This window comes from Microcaecilia unicolor, chromosome 2 (genome assembly GCF_901765095.1).
Source record: "Microcaecilia unicolor chromosome 2, aMicUni1.1, whole genome shotgun sequence".
In the NCBI taxonomy this organism is placed as follows: domain Eukaryota; kingdom Metazoa; phylum Chordata; class Amphibia; order Gymnophiona; family Siphonopidae; genus Microcaecilia; species Microcaecilia unicolor.
Window position 1 is genome coordinate 263,931,249 of NC_044032.1, and position 20,708 is coordinate 263,951,956.

General features: G+C 45.7%; 1 protein-coding gene across 1 annotated transcript in view; it reads left to right on the plus strand.

The window, feature by feature from the left end:
* The first annotated feature begins 264 nt into the window (after positions 1-264).
* Positions 265-20,708, plus strand: part of LOC115462406 (caveolin-2-like) — a 29,491-nt gene continuing 9,047 nt past the window's right edge. The window contains exons 1-2 of the mRNA XM_030192422.1: positions 265-594; positions 13,508-13,695. Coding sequence (XP_030048282.1) covers positions 484-594; positions 13,508-13,695 — 299 coding nt within the window. The 5' untranslated portion in view covers positions 265-483. The remainder of the gene's footprint in view (positions 595-13,507; positions 13,696-20,708) is intronic.

Genomic DNA, 20,708 nt, shown 5'->3' on the forward strand with positions numbered 1-20,708 from the left:
AGACCTCCTCATCTCTGACCTCTACTCCTTTCCCTCCTTCTCTCTCTTTCTCTCAGCTCGGCAGTCCCTCTGCCATGCTTAAACCCCCTATGCAGAGGAAACTGGTGTGTCTGGGACAGAAATACATCAAGGCCCGAACTGCCAAGAGAGAGCTGGCATTCGAAACATTATCCAAGACCCCTTTCCATTCCCACCCTCTCTCAAAATAGCATCCCCACCACATTCCTACAAAGAGAGAGACACACACACTAGCAGCTGCACTGACAGAGAAGAAAAAGCATAAAGCACCAAGGAGAAGTGATTGGAATGAAAAGTGAATGAACAGCAGGGTGAGCCAGGTGGGAAAGGTGAGAATCGGAAATCCTGTTCAGCTGCTGCACATCAGCGCTTGTCTGCTTCCTTCATCTCTCGCCGCTGGGGTTCACCTCCCCCTGCTGGGGGCCATATTCACTACTTCAGTTCACACCCCTGAGCACTCTTGGAATGATTGCAGATGACTACCTCATGGAGTGCAAGGTCGACCCTGGTCAGCCGGCGGATGCCCCACCAAAGCCGGACCTCAGGGATCCCCGAGGCATCAATAGCCACCTTAAGGTAAGACCACCAGGAAGAGAGGGAAGCAGGAGTATGAATGCAGACAATATGACCTATATACTGGGGACAACAACCTGATCACATAGCTTGGACTTAATATAAAGTAACTACCACACACATAGAGTGTGGGTGCTGCTGTTCCCTCCTCTAAGGTCTCTTTTCAGCTGTTCAAGTTAGCTACACACTTTACATTCAGGATTTTCTTCTTTATACTAGTGCTATAATCCCAGTAAAATCTGTGCTCAGACCACTCCACTTGTTGAGACTGTAGGGTGCTCTTACACCTTTTTAAACCTTTTCACCTATCTAAGGCTTATTTCCCAGCCACCATTTTCACTCTCCTCAGTCAGTCAGCTCTTTTATATACTGTTGTTCCATATTCTTTATGTACATAACATAATCACTTTATAAAGTTTATATACCACTACAACCTCATAGTTCTGAGCGGTTAACAAATTAAAGATAACCAGCTTCCATGACCCTGCCCTTACCTGGATCTTCTCCTCTTTGTCCAAATAATGTTCCTCTGCACCCCTCCAGCCCCAGTCATATGCACACAGCCCCCCCCCCCCCCCCCCCCCCCATCCCCGCTCCTCAAATAGCCTGTTGGGAAGCTTGGGCTATCTTTGGGCTCCTGTTGGGCTCGGAAATGTTATCCCATCTAGCAACCGTAGGGTTACCATATGGCTCCAGAAAAAGGAGGACGGATTGAGCCAGCCGGGTTTTACTTCCATTGCTTTCCATTGAAAGCAATGGAAGTAAAACCCGGCTGGGTCAATTACTTCCATTGCTTTCCATTGAAAGCAATGGAAGTAAAACCCGGCTGGCTCAATCCGTCCTCCTTTTTCTGGAGCCATATGGTAACCCTAGGCAACCGTGATGCAGGGACTTGTAGTTCTGATTTCCCCATTGCATTCCCTAAGAAAAGCAAGACTACAAGTCCCAGCATGCACTGAGGTAAACCCAGGACTGAATCAACCCTGTCCTCTGAATCTGGATCCAGTAGGCAGCGTTAGAATAGGGACTCAGGGACTGAAGGATTCGGTTCAGGATATGAATAAAGATTGGAGGGGACTGAGTGAGGCCTTGGGAGAAAGTGAACTCAGGAACCAGGAGGTAGAGTTGAGGCTGAGGGATGGTGGGCATAGGGGACTCTACGGAGAATTTGGAAAATAGGAACAAAAACTGGAAGAAAGATATAGAAGGGGACTGAGAAATTAAGCTGGGGATGTGAGCTTGGAATAAAAGATGGAGGGTGGGAAAAGATTGGTGAAGGAAAGCGGGAGCTGGAAAGATGGTAAGCAGGCAAAAAGTGAAATGAGGGAGTTTGAGAACTGGGAACAACAAAGGGTTAAGATACCAAGGTGAGATGGGAGAGAGGGGAAGTAAGACTAGAGAAGATGCAAGATAAAATGTGAAAAAGAAATAGGGGGAGGAAGAAATTGCAATGGGAGAACCTGAGAGGCGGGTGACTGGAGACAATGAAAAAGCTTGGAAAGGAAGAAAGGGAGAGGGAATGGTTGAGAGAAGCAAGGAGGATGGTTGAAGTCCAGGTGTGAGCGATTTGAAGTGGTAGTGTGAGAAAATCAGAAAGGGCGCAACCGTTGTATGGGGAGAACATGGGAGACTGATGAGATAGGAGAGAGTTGGGGAGGTGAAAGGGGCACTGAAGAGTGAGAGGAGAAGAAGGAAGGATCAAATCTAGCTAAGAGTAGGTAGGCAGAGATATCAAAATAAGATGGAAAGATCAATGTCAGAGATGGATGTAGGGGAGGAAGTGAGGAAGCCAGGAGAAGAGAAAAGAAAGGGAAAATGGAAACAAGATTCTGGAAAAGGAGTTGACAGATTAATGAGGAAACTGAAGAAGAAAGAGAGAGTGGAACTAATGTGATTAGAAAAATAAGATGCCCAGACATAGGTAGAAAAGTACCATTTTGAGGCACATATTCAGTGCTATCTTATCTGGTTAGCTGTAAGCAGATTTCAGAAACACTGTAATGCTTTGATTTGTAAAACTTCAGTGCACGTCACAATAAATGATAATTGCACCTTAGAAGTCTGGATTTCAAGGGAGTATTTTATCATGGTTTTTCTGTGTGTAAAGGGCCTTTTCTAAAATTATGCAGCTGCTTTACACCCATATGGGGGTAATTAATTCTATAGCTGGGCACATTCATTTAGGTGCTGCGAGGACAGGGGGAGGCGCCTAGATTCCATTATAGAATAGCAGCACAACCTAGTATCAGGAGCTACAGCCATCTACTAGCCATAGAGCTTGTGTAAGTGCGAGCTCCTAAATGTAAATAGGAGCCCTGCTTATGATCTGCCCATGTGTTATTCCTCCCCCCCCCCCCCCCCCCCACACACACACACACCTTATGCAAGATTGTCACATATTTACAGAATAGCGCTTGGGTGGTATACTGGCATATAGATAGCTAAGTGCACACCTCCATGTCTGTGTGCAGCTACTATAAACATATATGTGTGCATTGGGCACATTGAATGTTAGCATCTGGTTGATAGAATTGCCCTAATGTGATTACATGCCTACAAGATCACATATACTTCTATGTGCACTGTGGAGAGGTGTTCCTGATAGCAGAGTAGGGGTAGAGTTACAATGTACATGTATTGTAATAAAATACGGAGGTACAGGGGTGGAGAATATGCAATGTCTTACTTTCCCTCTTTCCAACTCACCTCGGTCTCTTACCCCCCCCCCCCCCCCCGTGTCTTTGCCATTTCTCAAACTCCCTCTTTTCACTTTTTGCCTACTTACCATCTTTTCAAGGCCCACTCTCAACCCTTCCCCGACCCTTCCATCACCCTTTTCTCTCATTCCGTCAGCTGTCTGTTCCTGCCCTCGATCTTTTATTCTCACATCTCCAGCCTCATTTCTTAGTCCCCTTTCATATCCACCATCCAGTCTGAGTTCCTACTTTCCAAAGTTCTCACACAGTCCCCCATCCCCGATCCCTCAGCTTCAACTCTATCTCCCAGTCCAAGTTCACTTTCTCCCAATGCTCTGCTCAGTTCCCTAATCTCTACTCATATCCTGATCCCAAGCCAATATCTGAGTCCCTAGTCTCCTGAGTTTCCAACCCACTACCCCCCTCATTCTAGAGACCCCACCCTTCCAAATTCTCACATACTCTCCATGTAATTGTACCCTCAACCCTCACTGAGTCCCACTTGTTCTCCTCCCACCAATCCCTGATTCTTGTTCTGCAACCTTCCAGTCCCCTCACCCCCAAATCTGGTTCTCCACTCTCTTCCCCTCCCAAGTCTTTGTTCTACCAATCCCTGTTTATACCCCCATTCAATCCAAGAGACCCTACTATCCTGAATTCTAATTACCTTCTCTTCCCCTTAATCCCTGAACCTTCACACTCCCCTCCAAACCCAACCCATGAGTCTCTTTTACCCCCCTGTATCCTGGCCCAATCCAGAACATACCAAGTAAAATCAAATTCAAACACATCACCACCATGGAAAACAGCCTGTGGAGTACCTCAAGGATCGCCATTATCACCAATACTCTTCAACATGATGATGATCCCACTGGCAAAATCCTTATCCAACCGAGGCCTTAACCCATTCATCTATGCAGATGATGTTACAATCTACATTCCCTTCAGACATGCCCTGACCAAAATAACCAATGAAATCAATGATGGCCTGAACATCATGGACTCGTGGGCAAACTCATTCCAATTGAAACTGAACACTGAAAAAACACATTGCCTTATCCTCTCATCTCAACATAACACCTACAAACCCTCAACCTTAAACACCCCAGGACACTCCTGATCTCAGACAGCCTAAAAATACTCGGAGTCACAATCAACCACAATCTTACCCTCGACAGCCAAGTAAAAACCATAATAAAGAAAATGTTTTACTCAATGTGGAAACTCAAACGAATAAAACCTTTCTTCCCGAGGGAAACATTTCGCAAATTAATACAATCAATGGTCCTAAGCCATCGCAAATTAATACAATCAATGGTCCTAAGCCATGCAGATTACTGCAACGGAATCTATGCAGGATGCAGAGAACAACTCACAAAAAAACTCCAAACCACCCAAAACACAGCAGCCAGATTGATATATGGTAAAACACAATTCGAAAGCGCTAAAGCTCTCCAAGAAAAGCTGCACTGGCTCCCAGTCAAAGAACGGATCTTCTTCAAAATCTGCACTTTGGTCCATAAAATCATCTACTGCGTAGTCCCAGGATACATGACAGACCTCATAGATCTACCAACTAGAAACAGATCCAGATCAGCGCGATCATACCTAAACCTACATTACCCCAACTGCAAAGGGCTAAAATACAAAACACTATTTGCATCTGGCTTCTACATGAGCGCACAACTATGGAATGGACTCCCGTATGCTGTGAGAACAATACATGACCACCTAAATTTCAGGAAATCATTAAAAACTCACCTCTTCAAAAAAGCCTATCCCTCCGATCCAACATAACTCCCCACACCCAGCAACACAACATAATCAAGGATCATACTGAACAACTTACTATCATCATTCCCCTCAACACAATGACGCCTGAATCCCATCTACCTCATCTGACCACAACACAATCTTGTATTTGTTATCAACCATAACGGCAAATGCCTTTACAGTTACTTGTAAGCCACATTGAGCCTGCAAATAGGTGGGAAAATGTGGGGTATAAATGTAACAAATAAATAAATAAATCGTGTCCACTCTTCCTACAAACTCTGAGTCCCCACTTCCTCTCATCTATTTTCAAAGAGACTTTTTCTGTCAATTCCTGCCTCCCAGGCCTCCACTCTCTCTCATATCCTTCATCTTGTTCTTGGCCAACAATAAGAGGGGGTGGCAATCCAAATGATAAAATTTGCCAATAACAAAAGATTATTCAAAGTTGTTAAATCATATGCAAATTGTGAGGAGTTGCAGAAGAACCTAGTGAGGCTGGAAGACAGGGCCTCTAAATGGTAGATAAAATTTATTGTAGACAAACGCAAAGAGATGCACACAGGGGAAAATAATCTTAACTATAGGTACATGATGTTGCGTTAAATATTAGCATCACCATCCAAGAAAAGGATCTTGGCATCATTGTGGATGGTACGTTGAAATCCACAGCAAATTCATTATTAGGAATGGAGAATATCATAACGTTGTAAGCCACATTGAGCCTGCAAATATGTGGGAAAATGTGGGATACAAATGCAACAAATAAATAACACCTCTGTATCGATCCACAGTACAATTGCACATTGAATGCTATGTAAAATTTTTGTTGCCTCATCTCAAAACAGATTATAGGGCAACTTAAAATGCTAGAGAGGATGAAATGGTCTCCATATGAAGAAAGTCAAAACAGTTTGGAGAAGGTATGGCTGGGAGAAGATATGATAAAGGTCCATATGTCATGATTGGGATAGAATGGGTAATTAAAGAATGGTTGTTCATCCTTTCAGACACAGCTAAGACAAGGGTACACTCCATGAAACTAACAATCACACATTTTAAACAAATCAGCATTTTTTTTCACTTAATGGATAATTAAACTGGAGAATTTGTTGCGGGAAGATTTGGTCAAAGCAATTAGCAGAGCTGAGTTTAACAAGGGTTTGAAAGTTCCTGGAGGAAAAGCTGGTAAACCATTATTCTCCATGTAAAGTTTGAAACCCACAGCTTATCTTTGGATATAAGCAATGAGAAATGAATCTGCTGTTTGAAATCCTACTCTTATTTGTGACCTGGATTGGCCACTGTTGGATGCTGGGCTCAATGGACTCTTGGTCTGACCAATATGGCACCTGTTACATAGGTATCTTCTTATTTCTAACTCAATTGCTCCTCCTGCCATGGGCAGAGGCAGACTGACCATTGGAACCATAGGACAACACCTGAGGGCCCACAGCAGTAGGGTGTTCTCTCTCCTCTACCTTCCATCTAGTTTAATCATTTTTGATAGGTGTTAAGGAGCTCATGACTCTTAGTGCCAGGGGGCCCAGATCATTGTCAGTCCATCACTGGCCACGGGAGGCATTCCTCTCCCTCTTATGTGGTTCAGATCAGTGTGAATGAGAGAGAGAGAGGTTCTGATGGCAGGTGGCAGGCACGGCTAGATATGGGTGATGGGGTGTGAGACACAGCTGGGGGAGGGCAGAAGACTGTGGCATCACATCAGTTAAGCACTTCTTTTTGTCTTGACCAGCATGGGCCATATGGCAGGGGGGAGGGAGGCAGAAGCAGTAGTGCTTCAGTGGCAGAGGTCAAGCCAGTATGGCTGTGGCGAAGGGGGCTAAGGCAATGATGGCCCATGCAGTAGTTTTCTTATTTCTTCAGCTGCACATGAGCATTATTTTGAGGAAGGGAGGGAGTGCGACCTGATAAGAGAATGAAACCCTTTTAGATGCTGGCTTGATTTGTCTCAACTGGAATTGGGCACAGGGGAAATAGTTTTTGGTTTATTTTCAGTTTATTTGGCCTTTCTTCCCAATTTTCAGGTTTTTTTTTTTAATCATCAGTTAATGTATGTTAAATTGATTTTGCATGCACTAATTTTTTAAAAGGTGCACTACTGAATACCAATCTCTAGTTCCAACAGTGCGGCGGCCCCCCCCCCCCCCCCCCAACATTACAAGATTCTAAGCAACTACCTAGTTAACCTAGAAGAAGAGGAGGCCCTGAATGTCTCACAAGGATCTGCTTTTTTGGGTATTCTTATCACTCTTATGCCAAATAATATTCAAATCTTTTTATCTTTCTCTAACCACATTTGTCCTGAGGACCCCACAGCTAACTGGGCTTTCAGCATATCCACAATGAATAAGCAGGAGATAAACTGGCAGTGAAGACTAAGTGGGTCTTTATGGGCATCTCAGCTTTTACTGCCAGCTGATTTTTACCGTGAGCTAAAAACGCTAGCACGGCTTTGTAAATGACCCCCTAAATGTTCTTTCATTTAAAACAAAACAGGAAGTGTCCTGTATATAATAAATAAACCACTTTGATTATAACCACAAAAAGGTGATATATCAAATGCCATCCCCTTTCCCTTTCCTACTTCATTTTGCTTTATTGTCTAAATGAAACCAGAGAAAAACAAAGCTAAGTTCATTTGCTTTTTGTTTTGTTTAGAAATCCACCCTCACCACTGCTTGGGCCTCAAAGGGCCCAGTGGCGTAGCTACGGGTGGGCCTGGGTGGGCCAGGGCCCACCCACTTAGGATTCAGGCCCACCCAACAGTAGCACACGTTTAGTGGTATCTGGTGGGGATCCCAAGCTCCACCAGCTGAAGACCCTGATGGTAACGAAAACGCTATTCTCCATGATACCGGCACCTGTGCATGCTCAGTTTTCAGGGCATGCCTGCTGCAGACTGCCAAGGTGGAAAGAAACGTTTTCTCGTCAGCTGAGATATTTTTTTGGTGGTTGGGGTGGGGGGGAGGGGGAACACTTGGTGCCCACCCACTTCTTGCCTAGGCCCACCCAAAATCTGTTGTCTGGCTACACCCCTGAAAGGGCCTAATATTCAGTTGCTCTTATCCTAGTAGGGACAGCTCCTACCCAACTAAGGGTTTCAGATATGAAAATCTTCACCGTCTACTGTCTGGGTAGTGCTATGACAGTTGAGGGTCGGAGCTGGTAGATATCTGAGTACTGTTGATTATTCAGTGTCTGCACCCATATAGCTATCAACAGGCAGTTAATATCCAGATTGCGTGCTGGTATTAGAGCTCTGAATGTCCCAGTGTAAATTGTTATGCCGTGGCAAGTGTTTTAAAGCAACGCTAACCAAGGAGTTGATATCAGGGGGAAATTATTTTTAAGCCCACCACCCCAAATGTATTACTAAGAAATGGGCATAGGACACTGCAGTACATGATTCCCCATCCATCTCTCAGGCTTTTATAGACGTTTATCAGCAATTACATGGAACAGAGGATATAAATGTGACACAGTTGCCTCAGGTCACACCTCAAGAGGCGGTCATGCTAGGACGCCCCATAGACATGGGAGAAATTCGACAGGCCGTAAAATGATCAAAATCAGCTATGGCGCCGGGCCTGATGGCTTTGGTAGAGAATTTTATAAACTCATGACTGATTTAGTAGCAGACTCCCTCTGTGCTTTGTAGACAGAAATCCTTGCTAGGGGGGGAAACGGGGTGGTATCAGAATAGAGCCCTGCACTTCACAGTCTGTGTCTCCCACCCCCGTGGCAGCGCTTGCAATTTGCTATCGGTGCTGCCTGCCTGACAGCTGACAGACGCGGTGCGACGTCCTGCTCCGGGGCCTTCCCTCTGCCACACTGATTAAACGTCCTGTTTACACAGGGCGGAACGCACGCAGCAGAGGGAAGGTCCCGGATCAGGATGTCGCGCCGTGTCTGTCAGCTGTCAGGCAGCGCCGATAGCAAATTTCAAGTGCTGCCACGGGGGTGGGAGACAGTGAGGTGCAGGAGGAGGCAGCGCCGATAGCGTTAAATGCAAGCACTGCAGGGTGGGAGAGGGTGAGGAAGACAGTGAGGTGCTGGCTCTGCAAGGGGAGTGGGCTGAAGGGAAGGGAGAGGTGCTGGAATTGTGGGGGGGGGGGGAGAAAGACAATGAGGTGATGGCCCTGCAAGGGGAGGGGGCTGAAGGGGAGAGGTTCTGGATGTGGGGGTCAGGAAGACAATGGGGTGCTGGTCCTGCAAGGGGAGTGGGCTGAAGGGAAGGGAGAGGTGCTGGACTTGTGTGGGGGGGGGGTGAGGAAGACAATGGGATGATGGCCTTGCAAGGGGAGTGGGCTGAAGGGAAGGGAGAGGTGCTGGAATTGTGGGGGGGGGTGAGAAAGACAATGGGGTGATGGCCCTGCAAGGGGAGGGGGTTGAAGGGAAGGGAGAGGTGCTGGACTTTTTTGGGGGGGTAAGGAAGATGCGGAGGTGCTGGCCCTTGGAGTGGAGGGGCCTGAAGGGAAGAGAAAGGTGCTAGACTTGTGAGGGGCAGGGGGTTGGAGAATGGAAGGGAGAGAGGTACTGGACTTGCAGGGGGGTTGGGGGGAAGGGTTGAGGTGCTAGATATGTGGGGGGGGTTGGAGGGAAAGGGGCGATGGGCTGGATATGCAGAGGGTTGAAATGAAGGGGGGAGGTGCTGAATATGTAGTGGGACTGGATGAAAGGGAGAGAGGTGCTGGACTTGTAGGGGGAGCTGGAGGAGAGGTGCTGGATATGCAGGGGATGGCTGAAGGAAAAGGAGAAAGATATGGACCTGCAAGGAGGGCTGGAACAAAGAGAGAAAGGTGCTGGACCTATGGGAGGGGTTAGAGGGAAGGGAGAGAGACAAGGGGATAAAAGAAGAGGGGGTCAAATGCTAAACCCACAGTGGAAGAAAGAGCCAGATGCATAAGGGAAATGGGACTTGGTATACTGCCTTTCTGAGGTTTTAGCAACTACATTCAAAGCGGTTTACGTATATTCAGGTACTTATTTTGTACAGGGGGCAATGGACGGTTAAGTGACTTGCCCAGGGTCACAAGGAGCTGCAGTGGGAATTAAACTCAGTTCCCCAGGATCAAAGTCCACTGCACTAACCACTAGGCTACTCCTCCAGGGGAAGGACAGAGAGAGAAAGAGAAGCGCTGGTTGGGGTGGGATCTGAGAGGAGAGGGACACATTGGTGTGGAGGAGGGAGAAAGGGGACATAGGGAGGTGTACAGATACAGAAGGGAGATGATGGGCATTAGGTGTGAGCATGGGGACAGGGACACAAATGTGAGATGCTGTATGAGGATGGCATATATTGTTGTTACATTTGTACCCCGCACTTTCCCACTCATGGCAGGCTCAATGCGGCTTATATATGGGCACAGAGGGGCAATGCCTGACAAGGGGGGGAAGGGGGATATGGAATAGAGATACAGTGCTGGACACTGGAGAGGGGGGTATATGGACACAGAGAGGGGGGAGAGATACCAGACAAGGGGCAGCATAGGAACACAGACGTGATATGCTGGGCATGGGGTGCATAGGTGCACAGAGGAATGATGATGGATGAGGGGATATGAACACAGGAGAGATACTGGACAAGGAAATATAGGACAATGGAGATGGGAGATGGATGATGTACATGGATAAAGAAGAATTATCAAATGGACAGGAGACCCTGGCAAGTGAGTTAAGAGAAGACAGAGGGAAACAGAAACCAGAGCCTGGGACCAATATGATTTGAAAAATAAAATGACCAGACAACAAAAAGGTACAAAAAATTATTTTATTTTTAATGTTGTGAATATAATACGTTGGATTTGGAATGTACATCTTGCCAGAGTTGATTTTAAACATGGCTGGGGTCCAGGACAGAAATCTAGGAAAGGACCCCAAAGTCCATTACCAGGCTGCGCCTTCAGCTTCCAGCAGATGGGCTTTCTCTAGCCAGGGAACCAAGCACACTTGGGCCAGGAGATTCTCTGGATGCAGAATGTGTTTGGCTTCAATACCATATGTGTGTTGGAGGACCATGGCTCAATGGGGCTGACGTGCAGTCTATTGTACTTCCCTTAGCTCTCAATTGGGCAACCACTGAAGCCTACACTGCAACCCTCATTGAAGTTTTGGGGAGTGAGGTAGAGGTCGAGCATGGAGTAGGGTAGGGACAGTGCATGGGTGCATCAGGTTGCTATTTTTTCTCTTTCAAAAAAGTTGTAGTGCCCACCCATCCAACCTGTTGGCCCACCCAAAAATTGCTTTCTGGCTACGCCACTACCCGGATATCTATCGTTTGAATGTGGACAGGCTTTTAAAAGATACTAAACTTCAGTTTGAGAAATGGAGTAATTTACCTTTATCATTAATGGGTAGGATTAACCTATTTAAAATGGTGTGTTTATCCTTATTGGCTTTATGTTTTGCAAGTATTACCACTTCATCTCTTGAGGAAAGATTTGCAGTTGTTAAATAGACTGTGTAGGAAAGGTTTGTTTTTTTTGGTTGGGGGGGGGGGGAGAAATCAAAAACTGTATATGGTCACAGGGAGGTCTAGGTTTACCCTGTCTAAAGCATTATAACCAAGCTTGTTTGTTGAGACATCTTTGGGACTGGATCTTTGTTTCTGATCAATTCACACCAGTACATTTGGAGCAGGCACTGTTTATGCCATAGCATTTAAATTTTCTTCTGCAGGCCCAAGCTGGGAGTTTGCCACTGATTTGCTGCAACAGTATTCTGCTGCAACCACTGAGAAGTATCTGGAGAGAGCTTTTGCATTTTTGGAATCAGAATCCTAATGTTAGTGATTTGTTGCCATGTAGGGGCAACGTGGATTTCAAGCCAGGAATGGAGTTTATGAAAGCTTAGATCAGGCAGATACGGGTTTAGGTCAGAGGCTTAGGGAATTTTTACAAGGGGATGTTTTTGGACAGGATTCAGTATCTAGCCTACATAAGGCTTTGATCTCTCTTCTCTCTCCTCAGGACTATGGTCCTCTCAAGGCCGCATGGAGCAGAGATCCTGGGTATGACCTGGAGGGAGTAGACTTTCCCAAATTGATAAAGGCTCTCCTGAAGCAGGTTTTAGCGCCAAACTCCAGGAGAGTCAATACTACATACTTCATAGAACATATATAAACTCAGTTGCAGGCTTCTAGACCAGGATGGGTGTCTACTGCACAGTGTTCAAAGTGTCAACGGGGGGACAATAACTTTTTCATGCTTTCTGGAGTGGTATCCAGGCTTTTTGGAGGACAATCCATAGATACTTGGGGAATATTTTTGGTCAACATATACTTTTTTCTTGGAAGGGGGTTCTCTTGGCTATTTGGGAAGTTTATGGAATTTCTGATAAGGCTTCTCGTTTATTTCTTAGTAAAGCTTATGCATTGGGAAGGAAGAGTAACTTTATTCATTGGTTTTGGTATTGGAGAAATAGGCTACTTGCTTTAATATTATGGGAGGCGTGGGTTGCCCATATTACTCTGAGAAGATAAAAAGCTTTTTTTGTTTGTTTGGACCTGTTATCTACAAGCTATCTCACACAGGGCAAGAAGTACAGTATTGATTAGATTCCAGAGTCATGATTTGGTTCTCGCCTAACAATAGGCTGGGCTGGGGTCCTTTACCTGGGGGAGGGGAAGGATGGGGTTGGGGAGGAGGTTTGGGATTCTTGGCTATGCTCATCTTACCATGACAGCCTTACCAGACAATGGGCCGTCATAGTTGTATGCGGTTCAGGGGATGTGTGGCAGTGGGTGTTTTGGGGAGAATGTGAAATCTAGGATCATAAGTTTTCCCTTTGTTTCATGCTTTAAAGAATTGTCTTCACTGTTATGCTATTGCCTATTTTTCGTTCTCTTTGTACATGACTGTTGCATTTGCCTTGTACTGTTGCTCAGCAGTTTGCTATCTGCTCCTTTTGATCCTGAATAAAAACTGTTAAAACTTAAAGCCCACCACCCGAGGGCAGGAGCAATCCCCAATTGCTCTCACCCCACTAGTGCCATAAGTTAAAATGGCACCAGTCAGAAGCACCATTTTGATGTGCAGCATAGGTGGAGTAGTACTGGGAATCGCTCCTGCCTTTGGGGGGGACGACGACAATGAATGGGATAAGATGTTGCCAGTAAGGGTTTAGAGATGTGTCAGAAAGCTCAGAAAGGGCTTTAAAAAACATTTGGCCAGCAAAGGGGGAGGTTGGGTTGGTATCTCAGGAGCACAGTGTTACCGTCTGGCTCCAGGCTTGGATAAAGGATAATCCAGTCCAAACCAGTCCAGATTTTACCCCACTGCATACAGGGATCTGTAATTCTGATTTTTGAGGTAAAACAATATAAAAGAAAGAAATACAAGTCCATGCAGACTGTAGACGTAGAGATGCTGCTGTCTCCTCTTCTGAGCAGTATATGTTGATTTCATCCTTTTCTGCCTTGTTTACAGGTGGATTTCTCTGATGTCTTGGCTGAACCTGCCTCCTTTCACAGCTTTGACAAGGTCTGGACATGGAGTGACATTCTTTTTGAGTCCTCTAAACTTTGGTGCTACAGGATCATCTCACTGCTCTGTGCTGTCCCTGTCTCTCTCCTCACCGGCTTCCTCTTCGCCTTTCTCGGTTGCCTGCACATCTGGTAAACATCTGTTTCCCATCTGCACTGAACTATCCATAGAGTGATACCCCTGTCCCTGTGTCCCCTGCACATTCTCACACACACACACATCTGAATATTCTGCTCTGTAGACCGATGCCCCTTACCCCGTGTCACCTGCACCCAGAGCTGGTTCTTCCATTAAGCAAACAAGCTGATCACGTAGAGCCTCTGCCTCAGTGACTCTAATGGCCAATGCCCCAGATCTCACTCAGCAGAGAAGAGTTCTCTGCTTCCGGCTCCAGCCTTCCCATGTAATGTGCAAGAAGCAAAGTGTGTGTGTGTCGGGGGGGGGGGGGGGGGCACGGGAATGAGGTAAAACTGGAGAGGATGTAACAGAGCAAAAAGGAGTCATTCCACCACCTTACCCAGAGCCTTCCTGCTTGTTGCCTTACTCTTTACTCCACTTTATATGAGACAGGAGAGGACAGAGTGAGGCAAGTGTGTACAGGAGAGTAAAGAAGAATTAAGATACAACCATAAATGGAAAGCATGGAGTAACCTCATGAGTGGCAGTTACAGCCCACAACACCTGGCTGGGCAGACCAGAGAGGCCATTTTGACCTTCTGCCATTATTTACTATATTGCTATGTCTGCATGCTTCTAATTATCATTTCTAGTTGGTTTTTCTTAATTTTATCTAGATCTTTCTGTGTCCTACGTGTATAACCAAGGTGAATGTAGCCATCAGCCTGCTGTCCATGGGGATTGGGGGGAGCACTGATTCAACTGATCAGGCACCACAGTCTACTTGTTCTTCTCCTGAGGAGGAAGGACAGAATGGTCTTCATTCCTCAGGACCTAAAGAAAGCGGGGGGATGATTCACTGCACCACCCACTTGCTCTTCTGCTACAACTACATGTAGAGATTTAAAATGGGACTCAGTCTGCAATTGTTGTGAACAGAGCCTGGACTGGTAATAATGGCTCCTCTGTCCCTGGGTCACCTGCACAGTCCCCCTCTCACACACATGATATTCCTGCTTCCAAAGTAGCACCCCCTCAGGTAAAGGATTCAGTTTATTCAATCAACTGATGTCAAGCTTCTTCACAAGTCATGTAGATCAGATCATGTTTCAGCACTTCTCTCTGCTGACCATTGGCTACCAGTTCCTACTCAAGTTGAAAATTCTCACTGTGGTCTTCAAGAGTCATCTCCCATCTGCTCCTGCCTATTTATCATCTCTCATTGTCCCTTACGCCTCCTCACGCTCACTACGTTCCTCCCATGCGTCCTTGCTAACCGTTCCACCACCCTCTCAGATTTGGTTTGATACTACTCAGTCCACAGCATTCTGTTAACTTGGCCCTCACCACTGGAACTCCTAGATGACATCTGGTTTTAGGACCCACCATAGCACAGAAACTGTTCTCTCCAAAATATATTCCCATCTGGATAAATATAAAGTAGTTCTAGCTGTTTCTTTAGGTCTCTCTGCTGTGTTTGACTTGTTTGACCATAGTTTATTGCTCACACAACTTTCCTCTCTTGGCATTTCTGGTGCAGGTCTTGCCTGTTTCCAATCTTTTCTCACTGGTCGGTTCTATAAGGTTGTAACTCCCAACTCATCTGCCTCCCCATGCCCACTAATATGTGGTGGCCTCCAAGGTTCAATTTTGTCCCCTCTTCTTTTTAATCTGTTCCTAAGCCCACTTGCTGCTCTTATACAATCAACTGATATTTCTTTCCATTTTTACGCCAATGATATCCTCTTACTCTATTCCACAAGCTCCATCAATCCTATTCTAGGCCTTCTGCAAAACTATTTAGATTTTGTTTCTCAGAGGCTCTCAGATCACAAATTGGTACTCAACAAAAAAAAGATTGTGGCTTGTTGGTTTTCTGTTGACTTGAAGGTTCCTATTTCTGCTCTCTGTCTCTTTGGTACAGACGTTGCTCCGGTTGATTTCTTTTTGGTATTTGGGAGTCATTCTAGACTCTCACTTGACTTGTTCCCCTCATGTATCACATCTATCTAAAATGTGTTTTTTTTTTTTTCGTGCTTTGGCAACTATGCATTATATGCCGCTTTTTTGAACAGGCTACTTTTCACTCTATTGTAATATAATTTTCCTTGGCTGTTCGCATAAGAACATTAAGAAGCTTCAGGCAATCTAGAACACTGCTGTTAAACTGATCTGTCATTCTAAAAAATACGATCATGTTACCCCCTTTTGCAAAAGTTTCACTGGTTGACTATCAAACAGTGAATTATATTCAAACTTCTCACACTGAGTTTTAGGGCGTTTCAAGCTGGAACACCTGACTGTCCAGCATCCTTGACTATTCCTTATTCTCCATTACGCTTATTTCGCTCTGTCAACGATTTTTGCCTTGTACTTCCAAGGCAAACTTCTGCCCAACTTTAATTTACTCTTAGTGTGCCTTCTTGTTTACCACCCCTTTCTTGTGGAACTCTTTTCCTTCGACTGTCAGGGCTGAACCTTCATTTCAAAGCTTTAAAACAGCGCTGAAAACTTAGTTATTTCAACAAGCCTCTAACACAAACTCCTGAGAGGGGTTACTGCTCACAGGGCTTTCACTAACCTTTTATCCTTTCCGCCCTCTCTTCCCTTTACCTGATTATGCCCCTCCTTCCCCTGATCCCTATAGTTTGTGTGTTTGGTCCCTGCTTGTTGTGGTATGAATGAGGTACATCTTTCCAGCCTAAAAATGGAGTTCTTTTTCCCACTTTTTGTTTTGATTTTATATCATTTTATGTACACTGCTCAGCATAGGAGCCAACTTTTCAAAATTATTGGGGGTGCTAAGCCCAATGGAAATGACCTCTCCCTGAACACATACAAGGAATTTTTCTCAATATTGGGGGTGCTCAAGCACCCACAGCACCCACAGAGTCGGCTCCAATGCCGCTCAGGTCTGCTAGTTAGTTCGAGCAGTATAGTAAATTCTAATAGATAAATAAAACCTGCACTGACCCTTCTTTCAAAAACTTCAGAGTGCCTCTCAAAACCTGGCTGTATCAGTAGGCATTTGCCTAACCTTATTCTTGCTTCTTCACCTCCACTTCCTCACCAAGGGGCCCTTTTTTGAAGGTGCAGTAGGGCTACCACACAGGTAGTGCTCAATTAAAAACAGCTCTACCACCGGACGCGCCCAGGTGCCCTGCAGTAGTTCTGCTTTTGCCACGCTCTGTTCATTAGAAAATAATATTTTATTTTCTAGCGAGGAGGATGGAGAGTAATGAGGGAGATGAAGCGTGCCCAGCAGTAATCAGACACATTGCAACATGCTGCCTGATTTCCGCACGAGTAACGCGTGAGCCCTTTCCACCTACTAAATAGGTGGTGGTAAGGGCTCAAGCGGTAATGGCCGTGCACTGATTTGAAAATTAGCATGTGACCATTAATGGCGGGAATAGAAATTTGGCTATTTTAGAGACGCAGTAAAAAGTGGCCAGAATGCATGGAAACCCCACTTGCTAAAACTACTGCCTGCCACATTTTAGCATGGCTTAGTAACAGGACCTTGACCACTGTAATCTCCTTTCATGCTTTCCAGTTTTATTTGTTTTACTGGCACTATGTGTATTTAGGCAGTATATCAAGTCTCCATAAATAATGGATTAATTATTTGATAATCACCATAGGAGGAAGCGAACTGGCAGAAGAAATATTATATTCCCCTCCCCCCCCCCCCCCCCCCCCCCCCCCCCCCCCAGCTCACTAGCTCAGGTTGGGACATGGTAAAAGGGAGTTCTTATCTATAAGGGAGTCAGACAAAAGGAAATTGTATAACAGGGCACTTACAGTTCTGCAACACTGTGAGTGTAAATGTACAAAAAACTGGCACTTCTGTGTATAAGTGGCAGGAAATCGACTATGCACTATTCTGTAAGAGCGCTTGTAAGTGGCACAGTGCATAAATGCAAGGGGCAGAGCATTGGGCACAACATGGGAAGGGCATGGGCTGGGCTACCACCAGGGGCGGCCCTACCATTAGGCCACCTGAGGCAGTGGCGGCACTCTTCTGAGGCGGCACTGCCTCACACCCTTACTTGCCGAACCCCTTTCCACCAATTTACCTTTTCCTTCTTGTTTTTCCAAAGGCAGCAGCAGCAGTTCCCACAGTGGTTGCCCTGCCACTGGTCCCAGGCCCTTCTGTCTACTATGGCCTGCCCCGCCTCTGATGAAACAGAAAATTATGTCAGAGAGGTGGGCTGCAATAGAGAGAAGGAGCCAGGAATCGCAGCTGCAGCAACCTTTGGAAAACCGAGAAAGAAAAGGTACATTAGTAGGAAGGGGGCTGGGGCAGGAAGGAGGGAGATGGCAGACCATGGCAGGGGGGGTTGCGGCATCGGCAGCCCATTCCTCACCTTGGGGACGGTGGCAGGGCGGCTGCTCATTCTTCAACTCAAGAGGGCAGCAGTGGTGGCTCATTCCTCGCCTCAGGCGGCAGATTGTCTTAGGCTGACCCTGGCTGCCACTTACACATGCAACTTATAGAATCCAGTAAGTTACGCGGGTCCTTGCTGCATTTAGGTGCCCACAGTTATGCCAGGTCAATGGCTGGTGTAGCTGCAGGCACATGAATGCAAGCATTGGGGTGTTTGAACAGAGGATTTCTCATGATTCTTTCTTTAAAATCTGCCAGTTTTTAATTCTTTTGGAAGTGGAGGAAAGCTCGTGCAAGCCTGTAAGCGCCAGTACTAAGAAATAAGTGTGCGGGAGTCGAGCAAATCTGAAAGTGAAAGCACACATTAGCGCCTGTTTCCTGCCCTTAAATATAAGCCTTCCAAGTGAAAAAAAATGGAAAAGTTTATATTTAAAGATGCAGAAAACAGGTGCTAATGTGTGCTTCACTTTCCGGTTTGCCTTGTATTTCTTTTGCGCGCACGCCAAGCATGTTCACCCCCCCTCCCCACACTTTTGCTTTTATAGTGTGCTGGTACTGTAATACACTAGCAATCAAAAAAATATCCTGTAGACAGTAGACAGCTAGAGCAGTCCTGGAGAAAGACAAAGGACAGTTCTGTCTATGACAGTAGGAGAAGAGAAATAAGAGGATACAAATAATAAATAGCTCAGGCCAAAAAGGAATTCTATGGCCGAGAAATCAACAACTCAGATAACCTACAGTGGGGGAAATAAGTATTTGATCCCTTGCTGATTTTGTAAGTTTGCCCACTGACAAAGACATGAGCAGCCCATAATTGAAGGGTAGGTTATTGGTAACAGTGAGAGATAGCACATCACAAATTAAATCCGGAAAATCACATTGTGGAAAGTATATGAATTTATTTGCATTCTGCAGAGGGAAATAAGTATTTGATCCCCCACCAACCAGTAAGAGATCTGGCCCCTACAGACCAGGTAGATGCTCCAAATCAACTCGTTACCTGCATGACAGACAGCTGTCGGCAATGGTCACCTGTATGAAAGACACCTGTCCACAGACTCAGTGAATCAGTCAGACTCTAACCTCTACAAAATGGCCAAGAGCAAGGAGCTGTCTAAGGATGTCAGGGACAAGATCATACACCTGCACAAGGCTGGAATGGGCTACAAAACCATCAGTAAGACGCTGGGCGAGAAGGAGACAACTGTTGGTGCCATAGTAAGAAAATGGAAGAAGTACAAAATGACTGTCAATCGACAAAGATCTGGGGCTCCACGCAAAATCTCACCTCGTGGGGTATCCTTGATCATGAGGAAGGTTAGAAATCAGCCTACAACTACAAGGGGGGAACTTGTCAATGATCTCAAGGCAGCTGGGACCACTGTCACCACGAAAACCATTGGTAACACATTACGACATAACGGATTGCAATCCTGCAGTGCCCGCAAGGTCCCCCTGCTCCGGAAGGCACATGTGACGGCCCGTCTGAAGTTTGCCAGTGAACACCTGGATGATGCCGAGAGTGATTGGGAGAAGGTGCTGTGGTCAGATGAGACAAAAATTGAGCTGTTTGGCATGAACTCAACTCGCCGTGTTTGGAGGAAGAGAAATGCTGCCTATGACCCAAAGAACACCGTCCCCACTGTCAAGCATGGAGGTGGAAATGTTATGTTTTGGGGGTGTTTCTCTGCTAAGGGCACAGGACTACTTCACCGCATCAATGGGAGAATGGATGGGGCCATGTACCGTACAATTCTGAGTGACAAACTCCTTCCCTCCGCCAGGGCCTTAAAAATGGGTCGTGGCTGGGTCTTCCAGCACGACAATGACCCAAAACATACAGCCAAGGCAACAAAGGAGTGGCTCAGGAAGAAGCACATTAGGGTCATGGAGTGGCCTAGCCAGTCACCAGACCTTAATCCCATTGAAAACTTATGGAGGGAGCTGAAGCTGCGAGTTGCCAAGCGACAGCCCAGAACTCTTAATGATTTAGAGATGATCTGCAAAGAGGAGTGGACCAAAATTCCTCCTGACATGTGTGCAAACCTCATCATCAACTACAGAAGACGTCTGACCGCTGTGCTTGCCAACAAGGGTTTTGCCACCAAGTATTAGGTCTTGTTTGCCAGAGGGATCAAATACTTATTTCCCTCTGCAGAATGCAAATAAATTCATATACTTTCCACAATGTGATTTTCCGGATTTAATTTGTGATGTGCTATCTCTCACTGTTACCAATAACCTACCCTTCAATTATGGGCTGCTCATGTCTTTGTCAGTGGGCAAACTTACAAAATCAGCAAGGGATCAAATACTTATTTCCCCCACTGTATCTAGAACCCTATTCAAATTTTACAAGGTCTTGACTAATACTGACCACATACTGTCGATACTAAGGCTTCTACAACCCAAGGCCGCAGAACTTGCACAATTTTTCAAGAATAAAGTTAGAAAAACATATTTAAGTCTTTCAGTACGATCTATCCTACACCAGAAATCACTCCTAGCGAGACACAAAAAAGCATCCCATCATACAGAATCTGGGACACCTTTGAAAAAGTCACCTGTACAGCAGTCAAAAAGAAACTGTTAAGACTCTAAAAAAATTATGCAGCATAGACACTTGCCCCTCTT